Here is a 25,537-nt window from a genome sequence, read left to right on the forward strand (position 1 = left end):
TTATAATTTCCACATGCTTACAAAACATTGCTGTTTTGGGATGTCTTTCTTAGAGAATATGACATAATGGTATTCATAGAAAGTACATGCTAAAGAATATGCCACATTTTATAAATGGTGTATCATTAAAGATTCAAATCAAATGGATCTCAGTACAAAGCCCACTTTCATTCCCTCCTGCCCATCCAGATATTCTTTCATGGTTTCTCTATTCCTTCTATGAACACCACTGCAATTTATTTTTACGTCATTTGTGGTTGTCATCATTTTTATAATGTATATAATGGTTTGAATAAATGTTTTCTCTTCCCTATTTTGCTCATTGTGTGCAAACACATCATTTTCATTTTAGGCATCAGAGTGCCTTACACATATCTGTTGCCCAAGAAAGATTTTATGACTTTATTATCTTTATTTTTAGATATCTATGCTATATTACTCTTATTGCTTTAATAGCATTTAATATTTTACCCTTGTTTCTCAAGTATAAACTATAAGGGATGGAGAGATTGCTCAGTGGTTAAGATACTTGCTTGCAAAGCCTAACTACCTGAGTTCAACTCCCCTGTACTCACTTAAAGCCAGATGCACAAAGTGGCACATGCATCTGGAGTCCAGTTGCAGCAGCTAGAGGCCCTAGCCTGTCCATTCTCTCTGTCTGTCTCCCTTCTATCTCTCTGTTTGCAAATAAATAAATAAAAATATTTAAAAAATAAAAAATAATCCAGGTGTAGTGGCACACACCTTTAATCCAAACACTTTAGAAGCAGAAGGAGGAGGAACACCATGAGTTCAAGGCTACCCTGAGACTACATAGTAAATTCCAGGTCTTCCTGGGCTACAACAAGACCCTACCTCAAAAGGCCAAAAAATAAATATAAGCATCTTGAAGCCTAGGACAATACTCTTAACACATTTATAATCCCAGAATTCTCGACACAGGGTGTGCTGAGAAGCATTCAATTCATTTGGTTAAATGTTACCAAAGGTTCATTTAAGAAAGTTTTAGAACATAGAAAGCAGCCATCTCCTAGTCAGAGGAGTGAAATCCCATAAAACTTGCTTACCATGGCATTGACATTTGCATGATCCCCTTTCTTATTCCGAATCTGAATAGAGGATATTGGTAAGTTCAGTCCTACACCAGTGGCCAGATTTCTCAGGTCAGCAACATTATACTCTCTGTGTAAGAGCAAATTGTTATTGTCAGAACCAAGACCCAGAGAGGCCCGATAGAGATATGTCTGTGAAAGTCTCTCAATTGTGGTGACATCTATTGTGGCTGATGTCATACAAGGATTAGAAGCCATCATCCTTCCATGCCTCATGTCTTCTGAAAAGTGACAACAGCTCTGAGAGCAACAGTCTGGGCTCTGGCTCAGCTTGGCACACACAAAGAAAAATAAGCACCCCAGAAATAAAAAGGAAACACAGGCCAGTGCAATTACTAAGTACAAGTTCTGGGTGGAAAGCTGTCCTTCTGGTTCCCAGATATCTTCATAGTCTGGAAGAACCTGAGGAGCAGAATTACTCAACAGCACACCCAGAATAATAGAGGAGGAAAGTGGTGGGTCTCCATGGTCCCGGACCACTACCACCACCTTCTGCTTAATAGCATCAGTGGGAAGAACTAGGCGTGCTGTACGCAGCTCTCCCGTATTGACTGAAATTCTGAAAAGGCTACTGTCAGAAGCCTGAATGATGTGGTAGGACAGCCAGGCATTGGAGCCACTGTCTGAATCTTCTGCTACCACTTTTGTGACCAAGTGTCCAGCTCTAGCAGAGCGAGGCACAATTTCCACCGGAATAGAGCCATTGCTAAGCAAAGGAAACAAGATGTCTGGAGCGTTGTCATTCCTGTCTACCACAAACAAGTTCACAGTCACTGTTGCACTTCTAGGAGGACTGCCCCCATCTCGGCCTTCCACTTGAAAGCAAAAGCCCCTGAGCTGCTCAAAGTCAAAGGAAGTTCTGGCAATAATAACCCCATTGGATGGTTCCACTGCCACCAAGCTGGGAGCTGGTATCCCCTCAGAGATCACATCCAGCAGCTTATAAAAGACAAGGCCATTCTTCCCCAGATCTGGGTCCTGGGCAAACACGTGGCCTAAAGAAACTCCAAGGTTATTGTTTTCAGCCACAAAAAGTTCCTGTTGTGGTTGAGAAAAGTGTGGTGCGTTATCATTCACATCAGCAACTGACACTGTAAGTGACCTTCGGGTGCTTAATGGGGGTGAGCCACCATCTGAGGCAGTGATCAGGACCTGGTACTCATTTGCTTGCTCCCGGTCCAGGGGGCCATCAGTCAGCAAGGTGTAGTAGTTGTCAAAGGAAGATTTCAGCTGAAAAGGGCCCTTGCTGGACATGCTACAAGTGATCCTGCCATTGGAACCAAGATCTTCATCTTTTACACTGAGGAGAGCAATTACTGTGCCAGAGGGCACATCCTCAGGTACTGGGCTGAAGAAGGTCATGAAGTCCATCTCTGGAGCATGATCGTTCACATCAGTCACCCGTACCAGCAGTTTAGTAGTGCTAGCTAGACCAAAGGCGCCTTCGTCTCTTGCTTCAACATAGGCCTCCAACAGCGTTTCAGGTGGACCTAGTGAAGCAGCTACTTGCACCTCTCCACTTTTAGGATGTACATGAAAGAGATGTCTCAGCTCGGCTAGGGTGCTATTGCTTAGAGAGTACCAGACTTCCCCATTGGATCCTTCATCCAGATCCCAAGCCCGGACTTGGAATAACACAGTCCCATTGGGTGCTGTCTCTGGAACCTTGGTGCTGTATACAGAGTGCTCAAACATGGGTGCATTGTCATTTGTGTCCACCACGATGATGGTAACTTGAGCGTCTCCAGAGCGTGCAGGCAGCCCGCCATCCTGAGCTGTGAGCACCAGCAAGTGGGTGTCGCGCTGCTCTCTGTCCAACGCTTTCTCCAACACCAACTCAGGGTATTTGCTGCCATCAATCCGGGACCCCATGTCCAGGCGAAAGTGCTGGCTGGGGCTTAGGCTATAGCTTAACACTGAGTTGCTTCCCTCATCGGCATCTTGGGCATTCGGGAGAGTAAAGCGGGCTCCGGGTGTCAGGAACTCCGGAATGTGCAGCTGCACGTCTCCAGCAGGGAAGATGGGTGCGTTGTCATTGATGTCCAGGACGTGAACACGCATCTTGTGCAGCTCCAGGGGGTCCTGGAACATTAGTTCATATGTCAAAACGCAAGCAGGTTTGGTCCCGCACAACTGCTCGCGGTCGGCCGACTCTCGAACCACCAAACTGCCGCTGCCCAGGTCCACCTTGAAGAAGGGCTCGCTGTGGCCGGAAAGGAAGCGAAAGTTCCTCAAGGACAGGGCGGCCGCTGACAACTTTAAGTCCGCGGCTATATTGCCTATAGCTACGCCCTGTTCGGTCTCCTCCAACACCGAGTACTCCAGCCCCAGCCGTCCCGCGGCGGCGCCCCAGGACGCGCACCAACAGAGGACCACGACCCGCCAAGCCGGCATCCTCCCTGTCGCCGTCCACCCTCCAGCGGCCGCGACCTGGGACCATGCTCCGGACTCCGGGGGAGCACTAGCCACGGCCGCTGTGGCTGCAGGATCGAAGCGGGGCGATTTCCTGGGTGAGGCGGGGGAGGGCGGGCTGGCCGCTGCACTTGGGGCTGGGCCGCCATCTGGGGGTGCGGAGGGGCAGCGCCGCCTAGGGGTGCGGAGCGGAAGGGACGTGCCGCGGCTGCGGAGGCGCCCTTTCCACTCGCTCGGGCTTGGAGCCAGGTCGTTCCCAGCGCGGGACAGGATATTTAACACGCCTCGTTTAAAATGACGTTTCCCAAGTCAGCGGCCCGAGGCTGCCCGGCGCCTGAACGCCATGGCCTCTTCCTAAAGACCTCTGGTGACCGGGACTGGATCCTGTTGGGCGCCTCCCGCCCACGGTTGGACAGCGGAGCATCCAGTCCCCGGCGCGAGAACCACCGAGCCTTTTGCGAGGTGGGCTGGGAGGGCGGGTCTCCGCATGGAATTGTGCACGCGATGGGCCACGCCTGCTAGGCTTAAGGAAACAGGAGACCCCCTCCCAACAAAGCTTAGTGGTGGGTTTCCTACGGGTTTCCCAGCCTCTCTGCTGCGGGATAAAGTCTCTACCGCACCCCCTAAGTGTCAGAAGCTGTCAAGAGTTCAGTAGAGGCCACCAGGAGGGTTCCCTGGGGAACTGTGTGGGTTTCCAACTTCCTCTGCCTCCAGGCTGTTAAAGGACCAGAAACTCAGAGATTTGACAGCTCGTCCCCAAAGAGTACGTGTGAAGGTGTGGAGTAGAAAAAAAGGCACTTAGTCTCCAGAGTGTGTCCAGGACTCCAGAAATACCTGTGTAAATATTTAGAAAATCCACAGAAGGCAGGCAAATGCCGATCTTCCTCTACCTTCTCTTTTAGCTCAGAGGTCTGCAGGGAAGTCAAAATGGTGATGAGTTGTTCTCCAACAAATATCTCCAAATGCTACCTAACACCCTGCAACCAGTCGCTTTCCCTGAGAGGTGAGCTAAAAAGATTGGTTTAATCAAATATTAAACATAAAATTCCTCCTTCAAAACCTTTGTTCAAGGGCCTCAAGAATCAACATTTGAAAGACAAAACTTGAGCACAGATTAAAAATAATTGAAGCTCCTTGAATATTAGATTTTCTACTCAGAGTTGTCTAAAAGTATATTTTAAGGTACTGCATGTATAAATTAATGACATATTTATCTCAACTTTGGTGTATGTCTGAATATTTCCAGAAGATTTTCAAATAGCTACGGAGAAGGGCAACTCTTCTCTTCTTAAGATCAAAAGTGGGACTGACAACCAGTTTTCCATTGAGTACCAATTACTTTCCCTAAACATCATAATCCCATTTCTTATCTCCTCAGGGACATAGAAATTACAGAAAGCAACATTAGGTAGTGAAAATGGCAAATATGTTCTGCCTAGTTTGCCTTTATAAATTAAGGAACCACGTCTCAGGCAAAATTAAAGCAAGAAACATACCAGGCCAGGTAGAATCACAAGTGTAGACATCAGTAGGGAACAACAATGGATTGTGAAATGGCCCAGAAAAATAATTTATTCTTCCCCAAGTATTTCAAAGCAAAGATGAACTATTTGCTTCCATGCGAGAGATAGGATTTACACTTCATCTTAATTTAGTGCTGCTAGCAAGCTAGCAGCTTTGGAATGGAAAATTATTCTATCCATTTTTCCATTCATTAGCAATAGAAAAAAATACAGCTGGAGAGATATAGCTAACTTTTGGAAGGTTCCTTTAATTTTAGACCTGAAGTAAAGCCTAGGGTTTTGGAATTCTGAGCTGTGTCTTTAAATGACAGTATAGATTGATAGATGATTGATTAGATAGTCAGATAGATAGATAGATACATAGATAGATAGATAGATAGATAGATAGATAGATAGATAGATAGATAGATAGATAGATGTAACTACATGTGAGGAAAAGAAAAAAAAAACTCACGCAAAGCATTAGCATGGAAAAAATTTACCGAAACTCCCCCTTCATGTACTTCTCAGAGTTTTGCTTTTCCTTTCCCCCATTTCTTTATGTAAATTGTCATTGACATCTATTTTCAAAAGATTTTATTTGTGTCATGAATAAATGGATAGCTCACACCTACTAGGATCTGTCTTGCGATATGCTTCCCTAACTCTCCACATAACATTGCTTTCTTATTCAAATAAACTAGAATTTTGGGGGAAGCAATATTTAAATAAAAATAATATCCCAAAGATGAAGGTCAAATATATTTGCTGTTTGGTTAATTGCCCAAATGAACATTAAAATCCTGGATTCATAAAGTTTTTCTTTAGCAGAACTTTTCACAGCTAATATTTCATGTTTGTCATCTTAGAGAATTTTAATAATTTCTCCTAATTCAATCACTTCCAAACTTTTATTTAAGTGGAAGTATGCTGAAAGTAGAAAAATAAGTAAAAAAAATAATCCTAATTTCTATTTAGGCTCGACTGCCCACACTAGTATTAGCTGTAAATTCAAAAGATTCATAGCGTATTACACAAGCTTTTATTAGAGGTCTCCAAGCCAGTAGTAAATCTTATTAAAAACATAAGAGTGTATCAGTAAAGAATACTATACTTTAAGCTAACTGTGGTGGTGCACGCCTTTAATCCCAGCACTCGAGAGGCAGAGGTAGGAGGATCACCTTGAGTTCAAGGCCACCCTGAGACTACACAGTGAATTCCAGGTCATCCTGAACTAGAGTGAAACCCTACCTCAAAAAGCCAAAAAAAGGGACTTCCGGTTAAGATGGCAGCGTAGGTACCACGCCAAAGCAGCCTAGGGGGGAAAAAGACCAAAAAAACTCAGCAAAATACACACTCTTACTAAAAAGTGAGGTGTATAGGAAATTGAGGCGGCAGCGGAGAAGTAGAAGAGTTATAGAGCATCCAGAGCCTGCACAGGTAGGAAAAGCGGCTCCGGCAGCTCGGCCAACTGCCACGGCCACGGCGCAGCAGAAAGCCGCAAGACTCTCGGCTTGAGCCGCAGGAAAAGCCAGGTGCGGGATTTTCCCCTCACACCGCGCTCTAAGCGACTCAGGAAACGTGAGGGGAGAGCGGCAGCGAGCAGCGGAGGAGCAGACCGCGAGGTAGAAGAACACGTGGAGCAGCGAGACAACCAGAGCAGCCGCAGCTCCCTCCCCTCCCCCAACGCCTGAACCCAGCTCCAGCAAACACAGCAGCGGCCCAGGACCCGGCCATGCCAACTTGGGCTGACAGCAGGACCCAAGCAGGAGCAGAGTTCGTCAGCAACTTCAGCGGCTCCAGCACCGGTACCAGCGGCCCCAGCAGCAGCGGACCCAGGAGCGGCAGTGGCGGCAGATCCCGCAGCAGCGGCTTCGGGGGGAACAGCGGTGGTGGACATGGCAGCGGCAGCTTCAGCAGCGGTGGTGGCTCCAGTGGTGGCAGCTACGGCAGCAGCAGAGGCAGCAGCAGCGGCTCGGTTTGCCCCGTAGGAAAAGCAAGTGCCCAGCTCCAGAAATCAGAACAGCAGCCCGACGACCCAGGCAGCAACTTGACTGAGACCAAAATCACCCAAGGTAACTGGGATTGCACCAGGGAAGGGTCTCACTTGGTCACAAGCTGACTTGGATCCCTCAACAGACCAGAAATCTAAACCTCTTTGTTGATAGAGGATCTGGTCATTATAATAACTACTCTTGCATACATACTCGGGGCTGTTTTTGATTGAATGTGTACAGTGTTTAGTTAAATTTTAGAATCTACCTGTATTTTATTCCACTCAGCCTGCTTGAATACTCCTAAAGCAGGGAAACTCAACCCCTAAGAACATCTTTGTAGATACTCTGAGAGTCTTAAGAGCTACACCTAATACCTTAAGGTCCTACCCTGAAAATATATTACATCAAATCAATTGATACAGCTAAGAATACACAGCTAGCTAGAAAATCCAAGCGTTAACTTAATCCAAGATGCAAAAATATATACATTATAACACAAGAAACACTAAAAAGCAAGACGATATAAATCCACTTAAAAGTATTAATGCATCAGAAATGTCCTCCAGTGAGAAAGAGTTAGAGGAAATGCCTGAGCAAGAGTTCAAAAGAATAATTATAAATATGTTCAAAGAGGTCAAAGAACACATGAAAACAATCAAAGAAGAAATCAAAGAGGAAATCAAAGGAATCAAAGAAGAGGCAGGACACCAATTTAATGAAATAAAGAAGGCAATACAAGACATAAATAGGGAAATAGAAATAATAAAAAAAAAAACCAGTCAGAATTACTAGCAATGAAGAACACAGTTAATGAAATAAAAAACTCTGTAGAAAATCTCACCAGTAGGATGGATGAGGGAGAGGACAGAATATCTAAGCTAGAAGACCAGGTGGCAGACCTAATGCAGTCCAACAAAGAGAAAGACAAACTTATAGAAAAGTATGAGTGGGAATTTCAAGATATTCGGGACACTATGAAAAGATCCAATATAAGAATTCAGGGCATAGTAAATGGAGAAGAACTCCACTCCAGAGGCATAGTAGGCATCTTCAACAAAATCATAGAGGAAAATTTCCCCCAAATTGGGAAAGAGGTGCCAATACAGATACAGGAAGCCTTTAGAACCCCAGCCAGACAAAACACAGAAAGAACCTCTCCTCGCCATATTATAATCAAACTTCCAAACACACAAACCAAAGAAAAAATATTGAAAGCAGTTAGAGAGAAAAATCAAGTTACCTACAAAACAAGCCCATCAGGATTACAGCAGATTATTCAACACAAACTTTTTTTTTTTAATTTTTGTTTTAATTTTTATTTATTTATTTGAGAGCAACAGACAGAGAAAAAGACAGATAGAGGGAGAGAGAGAGAATGGGTGCGCCAGGGCTTCCAGCCTCTGCAAACGAACTCCAGACGCGTGCGCCCCCTTGTGCATCTGGCTAACGTGGGACCTGGGGAACCGAGCCTCGAACCGGGGTCCTTAGGCTTCACAGGCAAGCGCTTAACCACTAAGCCATCTCTCCAGCCCTCAACACAAACTTTTAAAGCCAGAAGGGCTTGGAGTGATATATTCCAAGTTCTGAAAGATAACAACTGTCAACCAAGGTTGCTTTATCCTGCAAAGTTATCCATTCAAATAGATGGAGAAATAAAGACATTCCATGACAAAAGCAGGTTAAAGGAGTATTTGAAGACAAAACCAGCTCTACAGAAAATACTTGATAGAATCCTCCATGCTGAACAAAAGGAAAAGCACACATATAAGGAACCTAGAAAAAACAAACTATACTCAAATACCAGTTAACAGAAGAGAGCACAGGTAGAACCAGTAACACACACACACACAAAAAAAAAAGGCAAACATAAATACACACCTTTCAATAATATCTCTTAATATCAACGGTCTCAATGCCCCAACGAAAAGACATAGATTTGCAGACTGGGTTAAAAAGCAGGATCCTACAATTTGTTGTCTCCAAGAAACTCACCTTTCTACAAAGGATAGACATTATCTTAGGGTGAAAGGTTGGAAGACGGTGTTTCAAGCAAATGGGCCTAGAAAACAAGCAGGGGTTGCTATCCTAATATCAGACAGGGTAGACTTTAGTCCGACGTTAGTCAAGAAAGATAAGGAAGGTCACTTTATATTGATTAAGGGCACACTCCAACAGGAGGACATTACAATCCTAAACATATATGCACCTAACATGGGGGCTCCCAAATTCGTCAAACAAACACTATTAGAACTAAGGTCATAGATAACACCAAAGACAGTGGTGGTGGGTGACTTTAACACCCCACTCTCATCAATTGACAGGTCATCCAGGGAAAGAATAAACAGAGAGGCATCTGGACTAAATGAGGTCATAGAAGGAATGGACCTAACAGATATATACAGGACATTTCATCCAAAGGCTGCAGAATATACATTCTTTTCAGCAGCACATGGAACATTCTCTAAAATAGACCATATATTAGGACACAAAGCAAATCTTAACAAATTCAGGAAAATTGAAATAATTCCTTGCATTCTATCAACCACAATGGAATTAAACTACAAATCAGTAGCAAGAAAGACTATAGAGCATACACAAAATCATGGAAACTAAACGATACACTACTAAATGATGAGTGGGTCAATGAAGAAATCAAAAAGGAAATCAAAAAATTTATAGAGTCAAATGATAATGAGAACACAACATACCAAAATCTCTGGGACACAATGAAGGCAGTCCTAAGAGGTAAATTTATAGCCTTAAGTGCCTATATTAAGAAATTAGAAAGGTCGCAAGTAAACGACCTAATGCTTCACCTTAAAGCCTTGGAAAAAGAAGAACAAGGCAAACCAAAAATTAGTAGAAGGGAAGAAATAATAAAGATTAGGGCAGAAATTAATGAAATAGAAACAAAAAGGACAATCCAAAGAATTAATGAAACAAAGAGTTGGTTCTTTGAAAGGATAAACAAGATTGATAAACCCTTAGCAAATCTGACCAAAAGAAAGAGAGAAGAGACACAAATTAATAAAATCAGAGATGAACAAGGTAACATCACAACAGATTCCAGAGAAATTCAAAAAATTATAGGGACATACTATAAAAGCATATACTCCACAAAGTATGAAAATCTGAAAGAAATGGATGATTTCCTTGATCTATATGACCTACCTAAATTAAATCAAAATGAGATTAATCACTTAAATAGACCTATAACAAACATGGAGATCCGAACAGTTATCAATAATCTCCCAACTAAAAAAAGCCCAGGCCCAGATGGATTCACTGCTGAATTTTACCAGACTTTTAAGGAAGAGCTAACACCATTGCTTCTTAAGCTTTTCCAGGAAATAGAAAAAGAAGGAATTCTACCAAACTCCTTCTATGAGGCCAGCATCACCCTGATACCAAAACCAGGCAAAGATAGAATAAAAAAAGAAAATTACAGACCAATGTCCCTCATGAACATAGATGCAAAAATTCTCAACAAAATATTGGCAAACAGAATACAAGAGTATATCAAAAAGATCATTCACCCTGACCAAGTAGGCTTTATCCCAGAGATGCAGGGATGGTTCAACATATGCAAATCTATAAATGTAATACATTACATAAACGGGTTGAAGGACAAAAATCACATGATCATCTCATTAGATGCAGAGAAAGCATTTGACAAAATCCAACATTCCTTCATGATAAAAGTCCTACAGAGACTGGGAATAGAAGGAACATATCTCAATATAATAAAGGCTATTTATGACAAGCCTACAGCCAACATATTACTAAATGGGGAAAAACTGGAAGCTTTTCCACTAAAATCAGGAACAAGACAAGGGTGTCCACTGTCCCCACTTTTTTTAATATAGTTTTGGAAGTCTTGGCCATAGCAATAAGGCAAGAGACACACATAAAAGGGATACAAATTGGAAAGGAAGAAATCAAGTTATCATTATTTGCAGATGACATGATTCTATACATAAAGGACCCTAAAGAGTCTACTAGCAAGCTGTTAGAGCTGATCAAAACCTACAGCAATGTAGCAGGATACAAAATAAATACACAGAAATCAGTAGCCTTCATATATGCTAACAACAAACACACAGAGGATGAAATCAGAGAATCACTCCCATTCACAATTGCATCAAAAAAAAATAAAATACCTTGGAATAAACCTAACCAAGGAAGTAAAGAATCTCTACAATGAGCACTTTAAAACACTCAAGCGAGAAATTGCAGAAGACACTAGAAAGTGGAGAAACATCCCTTTTCCTGGATTGGAAGAATCAATATCGTGAAAATGGCAATCTTACCTAAAGCAATCTACACATTTAATGCAATCCCTATCAAAATTCCAAAGGCTTTCTTCATGGAAATAGAAAAAACAATCCAAAAATTCATTTGGAATCACAAAAATCCTCGAATATCTAAAATAATACTGAGCAACAAAAAAGAGGCTGGTGGTATCACCATACCTGATTTTACCCTATACTACAGAGCCATAGTAACAAAAACAGCATGGTACTGGCACAAAAACAGACATGTAGATCAGTGGAACAGAATAGAGGACCCAGATGTAAGCCCAAGTAGCTATAGCCACATGATATTCGATAAAAATGCCAAAAATACTCATTGGAGAAGAGACAGCCTCTTCAGCAAATGGTGTTTTGAAAACTGGATAAATATCTGCAGAAGGATGAAAATAGATTCTTCTCTCTCTCCATACACAAGAATTAAGTCCAAATGGATTAAAGACCTTAACATCAGACCAGAAACTTTGAAACTGCTAGAGGAAAAAGTAGGGGAAACCCTTCAACATATTGGTCTTGGCAAAGACTTTCTGAATACAACCCCAATTGCTCAGGCAATAAAACCACAGATTAACCACTGGGACCTAATGAAATTACAAAGATTTTGCACCGCAAAGGACACAGTGAAAAAAGCAAAGAGGCAACCTACAGAATGGGAAAAAATCTTCGCCAGCTATATATCTGGTAGAGGATTAATATCTAGGATATACAAAGAACTCAAAAAGTTAAATAATAAGGAATCAAACAAGCCAATCAAAAAATGGGCTATGGAGCTAAATAGAGAGTTCTCAAAGGAAGAAATACGAATGGCATATAAGCATCTTAAAAAATGTTCTACATCACTAGTCATCAGGGAAATGCAGATTAAAACTACATTGAGATTCCATCTCACTCCTGTCAGATTGGCCACCATCATGAAAACAAATGATCATAAATGTTGGCGGGGATGTGGAAAAAAAGGAACCCTTCTGCACTGCTGGTGGGAATGCAATCTGGTCCAGCCATTGTGGAAAACAGTGTGGAGGTTCCTAAAGCAGCTAGAGATTGATCTACCATATGACCCAGCTATAGCGCTCCTAGGCATATATCCAAAGGACTCATCTCATTTCCTTAGAAGTATATGCTCAACCATGTTTATTGCTGCTCAATTTATAATAGCTGGGAAATGGAACCAGCCTAGATGTCCCTCAACAGATGAGTGGATAATGAAGATGTGGTACATTTATACAATGGAGTTCTACTCAGCGGTAAAGAAAAATGAAGTTATGAAATTTTCAGAAAAATGGATGGACCTGGAAAGTATTATGCTAAGTCAGGTAACCCAGGCCCAGAAAGCCAAGCGCCACATGTTCTCTCTCATATGTGGATCCTAGCTACAGATGACTGGGCTTCTGCGTGAGAATGAAAATACTTAGTAGCAGAGGCCAGTAAGTTGAAAAGGAGACATAAAGGGTGGAGAAAGGAAGGGAGGAGGATACTAATAGGTTGATATTGTATATATGTAATTACAATGATTGTAATGGGGAGGTAATATGATGGAGAATGGAATTTCAAATGGGAAAGTGTGGGGGTGGGGAGGGAGGGAATTACCATGGGATATATTTTATAATCATGGAAAATGTTAATAAAAATTAAAAAAAAAAGCCAAAAAAAGAAGAAAAAGAAAGAAAGAAAGAAAGAAAGAGAATATTATACTTTAATCAAAATTTTAAATTGTGCTTAAGATTGTTTTCTGGGAGTATTTTATGTATTGTGTAAGCATCTTCTTCACATTTAGATTAAAAACTTTTTTTTACTAACAAAAAATTAGGTTTCATATGATGCTTTCAAATAATTACTTTATTTCCTCTTTATCCTCCAACATTTAGCAAATTTTAACCCTGTAAAATAGCTTAAGTAAGTGTCATAATCAAGTCAGAGTGGGAATTTTTTGAGGGTAGAAATCTATATCATTTGCTTCTGTTTCTCAGGTTTTAGCTAAATTACAGGTAAATAAATCACTCTTAATATGTAGCGTCCTCTTGTGTCGTTTTTCCTTTACTTAAGCGATTAACTTATAATAAATCACTATGGAATTTCTGAAGATTTTCCACTCAGAAGCTAGTTTATCTACATGGCGTGTGGTATAACCTTTTTTCCTGCACAAGCATGAGAAAAGGAGGGAGCTGTGATTACTCAAGTTCAATTCATCCAGCACCCACACACATTTGTAACCCCAGTCCTGTGTAAAGAAGAGACCACAGAATCACTGAGGCTGGCAAAAAAACAAAAACAAACAAACAAAAAAAAAACAGCAAGCTCCAGAAATAGTAAGAGACTCTGTCTCAAGGAAAAACAGGCAGGTGGTGATGCAGGGGAATATCCTCTCCTCTGGTCTCCACATACACACAGGACACCACACCAATACATACACATGCATACATCACTCCACACATACTAAACACATACAAAGAAATGTGAAGATCTAGTCTTTTTTCTTTTCCCCTAAATACTGTAGATGTGATGATACAGTCCAAAATTTCAGTTTGGGTCTAGAGAGATGGCTGAGCGTTTAAGGCACTTGCCTGCAAAGCTTAATGACCTGGGTTCAATGTATCCACATAAAGCCAGATGCACAAAATGGAGCATACATCTGGAGTTCGTTTGTGGTGGATAGAGGCCCTGGCCCACCCATTCTCATTCTCTCTCTGTCTTTCTCTGCATGCAAATAAATAAAATATACTTTTTTAACTTGTAGTATGATTCTAAGGCAAACTACCTTTATTTCCCACAAACTGTCATTGATCTGCCTTTAGCTAAAAGCAACCTAGTTCTACATTCCTGGAAATCAAATTTGATGTTTACTTATATCTGAAAAAAAATTGAATGATGCCTTTGGATTTTTCTCCTTTTCCATGAATTCATTTCTTTGAGAAGTATGTTAGATCTCCTTTTCCTGTTTCAAAGCTATACTTTCTCTCTAAGACTGTTAAATGATTTACTAGTTCACATTTATTTTTATCAACCTTGTCAAACGTTTCTTTTTTAAAAATTTTTTGTTTATTTTTATTTGTTTATTTGAGAGCGACAGACAGAGAGAGAAAGAGGCAGATATATAGAGAGAATGGGTGCTCCAGGGCCTCCAGCCACTGCAAACGAACTCCAGATGCATGCGCTCCCTTGTGCATCTGGCTAACGTGAGTCCTGGGTATTTGAGCCTCGAACCAGTGTCCTTAGGCTTCACAGGCAAGTGCTTAACTGCTAAGTCATCTCTCCAGCCCAAATGTTTCTTATTTTTGTTTTTTTGTTTATTTGTTTGTGTGTAGGGATTTTATGCAGTGCTGGGGACCAAATGTAGAGCCTTACATGAAGAGAGTGCTGTTCCACTAAACTATACCCCAGAATTCTTTTTCATGACTATATGACTGACAATGATCTTTTTACTGATCAGTGTGGCTTTACTTCTGTAACTAATTTATTTCTCTTCTGTTTATTTCACAAATTGTGTTATCTCACTTTTCATGATATTTGGTAGTCTTTTATTTTTATCCTTGAAATTCTACAAGCAGTTATTTATTCTCTGAGCCCATTTAAAATTAAGCTTAGTGAACAGAATAGGAGAAAATACTTGCAAACTATACATTTGATAAGAGGGTAATATCCAAAATACATGAGGAACTCAACTCAATAGAAAGAAAATAAATACCAATTTTAAAAAATGGGAAAAGGAAGCTAAAGATATAGTTCAATGGTAGAGCACTTATATAGCACCTCAAAGGATCTGGGCTTGATTCTAGAACTGACCAAAGAGGTGAGGAGGTGAAAAGGATTTGAAAAGACAGAGGCCCCCAACACCTCAGCACTGAAGCAGACCAAAAATGAACCCAACATGGCTCAGGGAAATTTTGCGGAAAAGGGGGCGGAAAGAATGTCAGAGTCACATGTTGGGTCATGATTTGCAGAGACATTTAGCATACCAATAACTGGGGACTAACTCCACAATGCACGACCCATTAACATCAACAAGGAGGGTCTAATGGGAGGGGATAGATCATAGATGAGCCTAAACAATGGTACCAAACTGCCTGTATTTGATGAAAAAAAAAAACTAATAAATCAAATTAAAAATAAATAAATAAAAATAAAAAAAGAAGATATACAAGTGGCTAACATGTATATGAAAAGTGCTCAAAATTACTAATCACCAAAGAAATGCAAATTAAAGGCATAAGATATCATCTCACACTAGTTAGAATTGTTATTATAAGAAAGATGACAAAGGGGAATGTGTGGGGTGGAGGGGGGTATTACCATGGGATTTTTTTTTATAATCATGGAAAATGTTAATAAAAATTAAATTTAAAAGAAAGAAAGAAAGATGAGAGAAAATGCTGATACAAAATAGAGAAATACAAACCAAAAGAAAAAAAGAGAATAAAGAACATTTAGGAGGATTGCTTTGAGTTCAAGGCCAACCTGGAGCTACAAGAGTGAATTCCAGATCATTCTGGGCTAGAATAAGACCATACCACCAAAAAAGAAGGAAGTAGAGAAATGGAAATCCCTGTATACTATAGAAGGAATAGAAACTAGTAGAGCCATTATGGAAAACACTATGAAAGCTCTCCAAAAGAAAATTACCAATAAGGGACTAAGCCACTGAGCACAAGTTCCCACTGATTAAGCCATACCCCGTGCCTAATCCAGAGGAGCAGGCAGACTGCCCCCCAGCCCCCCCCCCACACACACACACACTTGCCTGAAGTAAGGAGGACTAGGCCACTAGGCATAGGTTCCTGGTGAGTGACTGATAGGCTCCAAACCCCTTCCCCTCCTGGCTAACCCAGACACAAAAGAAGAATTTAGACCTCCTGCCATGCCATCCCAGAGCAAGGAGGACCAGTCAACTCAATACAGGCTCCAGGTGAGCAAGCCACAATTTCCTCTGCTGTGCCAAACTCAGGTGCACTTGTACACTACCTAGATAAAGGAAGACCAGGGCACAGGTCCCCAGGGAGCCCTTGATAGATTCTCCCCTGTGCCCAACCCAGACACTGATGTAAGCAAACCATTCTGGCAAACAGAAGTCCATGCCACTAGGCACAGGAGCCCAGACAGCACAAAACAGCACCCTCCCAAAGGCCCTTCCACCCACCCAACCCACATGGGCTGTCAAATGGAGAAGGAAAGCCAATCCACTGGGCACATACCCCTACCACTACTCCAGCAGACCACCTGGTGTAGTCCAGGCCCAGGTCAAGCCCAGTGAGTTTGTGATCCAGATGCCTCCTTGTTACTAGAACAGTCTTGGCTCCATCTTACCTTGTGTCCCCATGGAGCCTATGTTTCTACAATCTCAGTAAGACAAAGGGATTATTTCCAGATTGTCAAAGCCCAATGTGAAACAAATAACACAAGAATCCAAGGCAAGATACTCCCACCAAGAAAGCCTAGTCTGCAGTGGAAGTTTCCAAGAACTACTTTGAGGAAACTCCACAAAAAGATTCCAAAACACAGTTATCACACACACACATGCACACACACACACACACACACACACCCCAAACTAAAAGAGGATATAAATAAACAGCTGAATGAAATACAAGAGAATCAACTAAAAGAACTCAGTAGACACCTGAATGGATTCAAAGAGGACCTGAACAAATGCATAATGAGCTTCAAGAGGATAACCAACAAAATACAATGAAAAGTCAAACTAAGAAAGGAAAGTTGAACACAATAAAAGAGACACTGAAGGAAAGCCTAATAAAAATTAAAAATGAAATATTTCAATTAAAAAGCTACTAGGGGCTGGAGAGATGGATTAGCAGTTAAGACGTTTGCCTGCAAAGCCAAAAGACCCATGTTCAACTCCCCAGGACCTATATAATACAGATGCACAAGGTGCCACATGCATTTGGACTTCGTTTGCAGTAGCTGGAGGCCCTGACATGCCCATTCTCTTCCCCTCCTTCCCTCTCTCTCTTTCTCTCTCTCTCTCTCTCTCTCTCGCTCTCGCTCTCTCTCTCGCTCTCTCTCCTTCCCTCCGTCTTTCTCTCTCTTTCTCCCTCTCTTTATCGAAAAAATAAATAAAAACATTTTTTTCAAAGAAAAGCTATCAGGAGCTGGTGCAAGCCTTTAATCCCAGAACTGAGAAGGCAGAGGTATTGCCAAGAGTTTGAAGCTACCCTGAGACTACATAGTGAATTCCAAGTCAGTTTGGGCTAAAGCAAGACTCTATCTTGAAAAATAAAATAAAACAAAACAAAAAAGTCAGGTGTGATGGCTCATGCCTTTAATCCTAGCACTTGGGAGGAAGAGGTCGAAAGACTGCTGTGAGTTTGAAGCCACCCTGAGACTACAAAGTGAATTCCAGGTCTCCAGGTTTGAGACACTACAAAAAAAAAAAAAAGAACTACCAGGAAAGCCATGAAATAGAATAGCCCATGTGAAGGACAGGATATCAGAACAAGGTATAGGTAATAGATGAGGAGGCAAAAATTAACAAATGGTTCAAAAACAATGTAAGAAAATATGGGACACCATGAAAATAACAAACATTCAAATCATGGACATACAAGAAAGCTAAGAACTTCAGATAAAGGGCATAGACAATATCTTCAATAAAATTATGGAAAAAATCCAAACTTTATGAAAGAGAAGTCCCTCCAGGTATAAGAGGCACAGAGAATGCCAAATAAACATGACCAGGAAAAAAAATTCCTATGGCATACTAGAGTTAAAACATTAAACATAGAAAACAAAGAAAGAGTACTAAAAGCTCATCAAGGGAAGAATCCAACAAGATATGGCAACCATAAACATTTTCAGGCATGGATGGTGCATATTTTTAATTTTTTTATATTAGAGAGAGAAAGAGAAAATTGGCATGTGAGGGCCTTAGCCACTGAAATTGAACTGTAGATGTTTGCACCACCTAGTGGGCATGTGCTACCTTGCACTTTCCTCACCTTTGTGCCACTGGGTGGGATTTGGAGAGTCCAACATGAGTCCTTAGGATTGGCAGGCAAACTTACCTTAACTGCTAAGCTATTCCTCCAGCCCAGTGGTGCATACTTTTAATTCCAACACTCCGAAGGCTGAGATATGAGGATTGTTGTGAGTTTAGGGCCAACTTTAGCTACAGAATAAGTTTCAGGTCAGTCTGGGCTAAAGTGAGACCCTACCTCAAAAATAAATAAATAAATAAATGCACAAACAAACATAGATGCACCAACCACGGGTGCATTGAAGTTAATAAAGCAAAATCTGCTAGACATTAAATCAGAAATAAATCCCAACACAGTAGTAGTGGATGACTTTGATAACACACTATTATCAAAATATAGATCATCTAGACAGAAACTACATGGAGAAACAATGGAACTAAATGACATAGTAGATCAAACAGACTTAACAGACATCTACAGAATGTGGGTGGGGGAGAGAATTATTACTATTGTCTATACTTACAAAGCTATTCACAAAAAGTTTTTAAAAGGATGTAAAAAAGAACTAAGCAATAAAAAAATCTATCAACCCAGTCAAAAATGAGGCAGAAAACTGAACAGAGAGCTCTCAAAGGAATAAATAAAAACAGCCAATAAATACCTAAAAGGAAAAAAAAGTTCAACAGCCAGGTGTGACAGCACATGCCTTTAATACCAGTACTCGGGAGGCAGAGGTAGGAGGATTTCCATGAGTTCAAGGCCAGCCTGAGACTACATAGTGAATTCCAGGTCAGTCTGGACCAGAGTGAGACCTTACCTCAAAAAAAAAAAAAAAAAAAAAAAAAAAAAGCCCATTTAGGGTTTGTTTATAAAGACTAATCATCAAAGAAGTTTTATACTTGAAAGAGAGTAATTGAACTTTCCTATCTAGGAAACAAGCACAGAGAAATTTTAGAGTTGCCCATGGTCCATGAAGAGATAGCATAATGATACCTATTGATAAGGCAGCTAATATATAAGCTTAAAAAAAAAAAAACAGAACAGCAGAGAGTATATGGAAACAACAAACAGAAGATTAATGGAATGTATCTACTTCTGGAAATTAGCATAGTACAGTAAGGCAGGAGCAGAGTGAGTTAAAAGTTCAATTTGAATCCCAATAAAACACTCTAAAGACTCTACAGTTTATTGTAGAGATACTAATATCTCAGCCATGTTTTTTGTTGTTCTATTCACAATAGCTAGAGAATGGGATCCACCCAGCTGCCCATCCCTTCATTAATGGGTAATGACAATGTGGTACATACACAATGGAGCTTTATTCAGCTATGAAGAAAGAAAAATGAAATTATGAAAATAACATGCAAATGTATGGATCTGAAAAAAATTATACTAAGTGAGGTAACCAAGGCTCAGAAAAACAAACATTGCTTGTTCTCTCTAATATGTAGATCCTAACTTGGAATAATTAGATTTGTTTATAAGTTGTAATGAGCATAAATAGTACTGATCAGGAAGCTAGAATGAGACTTGAAAAGACAAGAATCAGGGAGGGATTATGAAAGGGAATAGTAAATAGACAAATGAAGGGACAGAATACAGGGGATATAAAAGTCTGGGGGCAGGGGAAAGAGAGGGAGAAGAGTGGAAGGGATATACTAAAGATGGTTTTATACCTTCCAGTGAGTTGTTGGCCAGAGAGATCCCTGAAGCCCCCAAAACATTACAAACTATTGCCAAAGCTCTTGGTTTCCCACCAGAAATAAATGTTAATACCCTGTTGTTGAAGAGTGCACATGCCTGGGCAGCAAAGTCACTGAGAAATCAAGCTGGGGCTGAGATGAAAACCTCCTTCCTGAAGACCAACTGACAGAAAGCTGGAAAAGGCTGCACTGCATGCAACCCTATGGGAGACAGAAGCCATTAGTGGTGAAAACAGTGGAAAGTGCCAGCCTCAAGTTTGGCCAACCAGGCCAAGAGATCAAATGGGTACAATAGTGACATGTCTGTTATGGGGGAAAACAACTGCTCTATAGTCAGACTGGAGGCCCGCTCTATGGAAAAGAATACATGTCTGATACTGAAAACCTAATCAAAAGCCTATGGTGGGGGAGGTCATGAGCATTAGAAGTGTAACATCTGCTCTTGTCTGGCTAAATGCACATATTATGCTCACCAATCTGCCCTGTAAGCACTTTATTTAACTTTTATACCCATGCATTAATGCTACCCTCACTTTTGGTTAGAGAAGCTTCTCTTTTCAGATGTCAGAGACCACTAGGATGACTCAAAAGCACCATAGTGCTGAGAAGAAGTGACAGAGGAGTGCTTAGCATTGAAACATCTCTACCACACTCTCCAAGGCTCGGGATCCATTATGGAAGAAGTGGCAGAAAGAATGTAAGAGGCAAAGGAAGGGTAAGACTGATTACAATGCAATTGTCCAGACAGAAACTGGCCTCAATATCCAAGGCCTCACAGTGCCTAGTACTACCTTATAAAGACCCTCATAAGAGAAGGAAAAGATAATGGCATCAAAATAAAAGAGAGACTAATGGAAATATGAAGGGGATATGATGGAGAGTGGATTGGTGAAGGGGAAAGTGGGAGAGGAGAGATAATTATCATAGTTTATTGTCTGTTAGTTGTTAATAAAAATTTCAAAATGATGGTTTTAATTTATTTTTATTTATTTATTTATGACAAAGAGGCAGAGAGAGAGAGAGAGAGAGAGAGAGAATGGGCAGACCAGGGTATATAGCCACTGCAAATGAACTCAAGACTCATGTGCCACCTTGTGCATCTGGCTTATGAGGGTACTGGGGAATTGAATTGTATCCTTAGACTTCTCAAGCAAGTGCCTTAACCACTAAGCCATCTTGCTAGCTCCCAAAGATGGTTTCAATAAGAACAGTAGAAACCTGCTTCTTCATTAGCTAATCAAAAGATGTAACTTTCTAGAGAGAACAGAAATACCTGTTGGGGCAGAGGAAGCTTTACCCTAAACACATAAGCTGTTGTTGGTAAATCTGAGCACTGTAGAATGGTCATCCCCCCCCTACACACACACACACACACAGTGAGCTGTTGTTAAGAGAAGCCCATGAGGCCTCCAAAACAGTGAAAGCTATTGCCAAAGTGCCTTGTTATCCACCTGAAATAGATGGTAAGACCTTATTGCTTAAGAGTTCACAGGCTAGTTGCACTTGGGAGGCAGAGGTAGGAGGATCACAGTGAATTCAAGGCCACCCTGAGACTACATAGGGAATTCCAGGTCAGCCTGGGCTAGAGTGAGACCCTACCTCAAAAAAACAAAAACAAAAATAAAAAAGACTTCACAGGCTGTAGTTGCAGGATATTGTGAAATCAAACCAAAGCTGAGATGGAAGCCATCTTCCTTCCAGACATTTTTCATAGTGCTATGTGAGCTACTGGGGGGACAAAAGTAATCAAAAGTGTGAAGAAACTAGATACTACAATCTACATAATCAACCAGCCAGGCAAGAGGTACCTATAATTGCAATAGTGACTAGTTAGAAAGAAGAGATTCAGTGGAGCAGTGATAGAGGAGGAAGTGGAAAGAATGTGGGAGGAAATTAGTATTATAGTATGTTGTGCATATGTATGGGGGCTGTTAATAAAAAGTTTCTTAAATTCTAAATTTTCTGATCTTTGGTTTAATATCTGTGGTAACTAGAATGTATGTCCCCTCATAGATTCAGGTGTCTCCAGCTCCTGGCTGGAGGAGGTGTTAGTGGGGGTAAATCCTGGGGTCCAGTCCTAAGATGTTACTGGGGGCAGATCCGAATTCAAGGCCAAAGTTATTCAGAGAGGATTTGAGCTCTCTGGGTTCCTGCTACTTCCTACAGTTCCCTGCAGTTTGCTGCCCATTTGTACTTGAGTGTGGTACTGGCTACTGGCTGCTGATGGTTTCTCACTGCTCAGATCTGCAAAAGGGGGCCAGCTTCTTCTGCTATTTGATGGAACTTACCCTGAATTTGTAAATCCCTTCTTCCTACAAACTGTGTCTGGTTTGGAAGTCTACCCCGGCAACATGGAGATGACTACAACAATATCATTTAACAAAAAATAACAGAATTTTCATTTGGAAAACTATGCAAAATGATTTGCATACAATTTGTCACCAAAAGGCTCATATGCTGATATAACAATATTTTCAGGTGATAGGACCTTTATGAGTTGAAGCCTTGTTGAGGGTGATAAAGTGATGGAAACCATGAGTCAGAAGGCACTAATGTCCATCTTGAAGTTCTGAGGTAGGTCTCTTGGAACTGGGTTAGTTTCCATGAGACATGGTAAAATGCCAACTTGGCTTCCTCATCTCTCTCTTTCTCTCTTACTATGAGATCTTTCCCAAAGGCACTCTTCCACTTTCCACCATGAAACCATTGCCAGAAGCTAAGAACATGCTGGTGCCATGATCTTCAGTTTTCCAACCTCCATAACTTTGAGCCAAGTATTTTAAGCAATTGTATGAACAATATATAAAAATGCATTGTTGGGCCCATAGCACATAGGAATATAACAAATTTGCCAATTATAATACAAAGCAGGTGGGTAAAAGAGCACTTGTATCAGATGAGGAAATGTGACCATGTGGTAATTTAAATCATAGGAAGATAGGAATAGAACAGCAAATGACAAATAAGAAACACTATAACTATGTACTTGGGGGTGTGCATGTGTGTGTGTTCATGAGTGTAGGCATGCACATGACATAGCATGTATTTGTAGGTAAAACTTTAGGTGTCAGTCTCATCTTCCACCTTATTTGAGGTAGGTTCTCTTGTTTCATTGTTCACTGTACTGTTTCCTAGGATAGCTTGTCCACAAGCTTCCATTTTCACTCTAGGCTTCCTGGAATTACAGACACTAGTGCTTCCGTGTCAGACTTTTACATGAGCTCTGTGGATCTGAACTCAGGTACGTAGGATTGTATGGTATGGTAAGCACTTTATCCACTGAGCCTTCTCTCCAGCCCCATGGTTGGTTTTATATCAATGGTTTTTTCTTTCAACATCTCTAAAATTTCACAAAGTGGTTTTTGTTATAACAATATTTAGTTGGGTCTGTAATATATAAAGAGGTATTATTGGTTTCCTGCAGGTGCTGTAATAAATTACCTTATACTTGGTGACTTAAGCCACAGTTTTTGTCCTAGGCACTAAAAGTCCAAACTCTAGCTGATGGCTGAACTACACTCTCTCTAGAGGGTCTAGGAGGATTCTATTCCTTACCTATTTCAGGTTCTAATGGCTTGTGGTATTACCCTGATCTCTGCATCTGTCTTCACATGGCTTTCTAATCTGTATGCATGTCGCCTCCTCCTCTTCCTTATAAAGACATTACTGGTCATGGAAATTAGTGTGTACCTAGAAAAGCCATTATGATCTTAAGTAAAGACTCTTAATTTAATATACCTTTAATGATTTTTAATGATTATTTTCCATAAAAGATCACAGCTTCCAGTAATCAACATGTGAACATATTGGGGACTACAATTCAAACCAACACAAGATGTAATAGGATTAACAATAACTGAAAAAAGAGATAATGCTATATAGAATTATTTTATCTCATTAGAATTAACTTAACTTGAATCTAAAGAAGATACTGATAAAATGTAGCATATATGGCAAGTTCTAGAGAAACCACCATGCAAAGAATTCAAATCGATTAAATTTTGTGAAAGAAGTTAAATGTGATATCCTAAAATAATAAAAAAAAGTCAGAAAATGGGGACATAAAAGAAAATTAGGACATTATGTAAAAGTAGAAAATGACAAAACATAAATCTAATTATGCAAATATCATTAAACAGCATTAATTGAATGGATTAAAAGTCCTTTCAAAAGGAAGAATAGTGAGATGAGATTTTCAAAAATCAAGATCCAACTAGATATTTTTCTATGGGAGACATCTTATTCAAACATACGAATAGTGCTGGAGGGATGGCTTAGTGGCTAAGGCATTTGCCTGCAAAGCCAAAGGACCCAGGTTTGCTTCCCCAGAACCCATGTTAGCCAGATGCACAAGTGAGCGCACACATCTGGAGTTCATTTGCTGTGGCTGGAGACCCTAGCATGCCCATATTCTCTCCCCCTCTCTCTTTTTCTCTCTCCCCCCCTTCCTATGTCAAATAAATAAATTAAAATAAAATATCAAAAATACAAATAGAATGAAAGCAAAAAGAGAAAAAACCAAGCCAGGTGTGGTGGCACACGCCTTTAATCCCAGCACTCGGGAAGCAGAGGTAGGAGGATCGCCGTGAGTTCAAGGCCACCCTGAGACTACATAGTGAATTCCAGGTCAGCCTGAGCCAGAGTGAGACCCTACCTCGAACCCCCCCCCCAAAAGAGAGAGAGAGAGAGAGAGAGAGAGAGAGAGAGAGAGAAACATATTGTGCAACCAAACTATGCTGGAGGGCTACCCTAAAGAGACAAAATTAATTATAAGACAAAAATGTTGCTGGGTGTCATTGCACACACATTTAATCCCAGGACTTGGGAGGCTGAGATAGGATGATTACTTTGAGTTGAAGACCAGCCCAAGACTACCTAGTGAATTCCAGGTCAGCCCTGGTACAGTGAGATGCTACCTTGAAAAACCAAAAAAATAAAATCATTTTGGGCTAGAGAGATGACTTAGTGGTTAAGGCACTTGCCTGTGAAGCCTAAGGACCCAAAACCCATGTAAGTCAGATGCACATGGTGGCACATGCATCTGGAGTTCATTTACAGAGGCTAGAGGCCCTGTTGTGCCCATTCTCTCTCTCTCATAAGTAAATATTTTTTAATTTTTTGTTAATTTGTATTCATTTATTTGAGAGTGACAGACAGAGAGAGAAAGAGGCAGAGAGAAAGAGATAATGGGTGCACCAGGGATCTCCAGTCACTGCAAATGAACTCCAGATGCATGCGCCCCCTTGTGTATCTGGCTTATGTGGGTCCTGGGGAATTGAGACTGGATCAGGGGTCCTTAGGCTTCACAGGCAAGTGCTTAACTGCTAAGCCATCTCTCCAGCCCCAATAAATACTTTTTTAAGTAAAAGGAACTTTAAAAAATTTTGTTAGAAATAGAGAAACAGGGCTGGAGAGATGACTTAGCAGTTAAGGCGCTTGCCTGTGAAGCTTAAGGACCCACGTTCAACTCTCCAGATTCCACATAAGCCAGATGCACAAAGGTGAGGCAAGCACAAGGTCGCACAGGCCCACTGGGTGGCACAAGCATCTGGAGTTCAGTTGCAATGGCTGAGGA

General features: G+C 40.9%; 3 protein-coding genes across 14 annotated transcripts in view; all 3 read right to left on the bottom strand.

Moving 5' to 3' along the window:
* Window positions 1-25,537, bottom strand: part of LOC101615472 (protocadherin alpha-C2) — a 313,953-nt gene that overhangs the window by 101,451 nt on the left and 186,965 nt on the right. For 2 of the 12 annotated variants that reach the window (XM_045132059.1, XM_045132058.1), the window contains exon 2: window positions 1,068-3,194. The exons of the other annotated variants lie outside the window; for them this stretch is intronic. In XM_045132059.1, the coding sequence (XP_044987994.1) occupies window positions 1,068-3,194 (2,127 nt within the window). The remainder of the gene's footprint in view (window positions 1-1,067; window positions 3,195-25,537) is intronic. 12 annotated transcript variants of the gene reach the window in all.
* The window catches only part of LOC123454033 (protocadherin alpha-8-like), a 210,716-nt gene that overhangs the window by 63,565 nt on the left and 121,614 nt on the right, over window positions 1-25,537 (bottom strand).
* The window catches only part of LOC101596839 (protocadherin alpha-5), a 239,654-nt gene that overhangs the window by 63,564 nt on the left and 150,553 nt on the right, over window positions 1-25,537 (bottom strand).

This window comes from Jaculus jaculus, chromosome 13 (genome assembly GCF_020740685.1).
Source record: "Jaculus jaculus isolate mJacJac1 chromosome 13, mJacJac1.mat.Y.cur, whole genome shotgun sequence".
NCBI classification, from domain to species: domain Eukaryota; kingdom Metazoa; phylum Chordata; class Mammalia; order Rodentia; family Dipodidae; genus Jaculus; species Jaculus jaculus.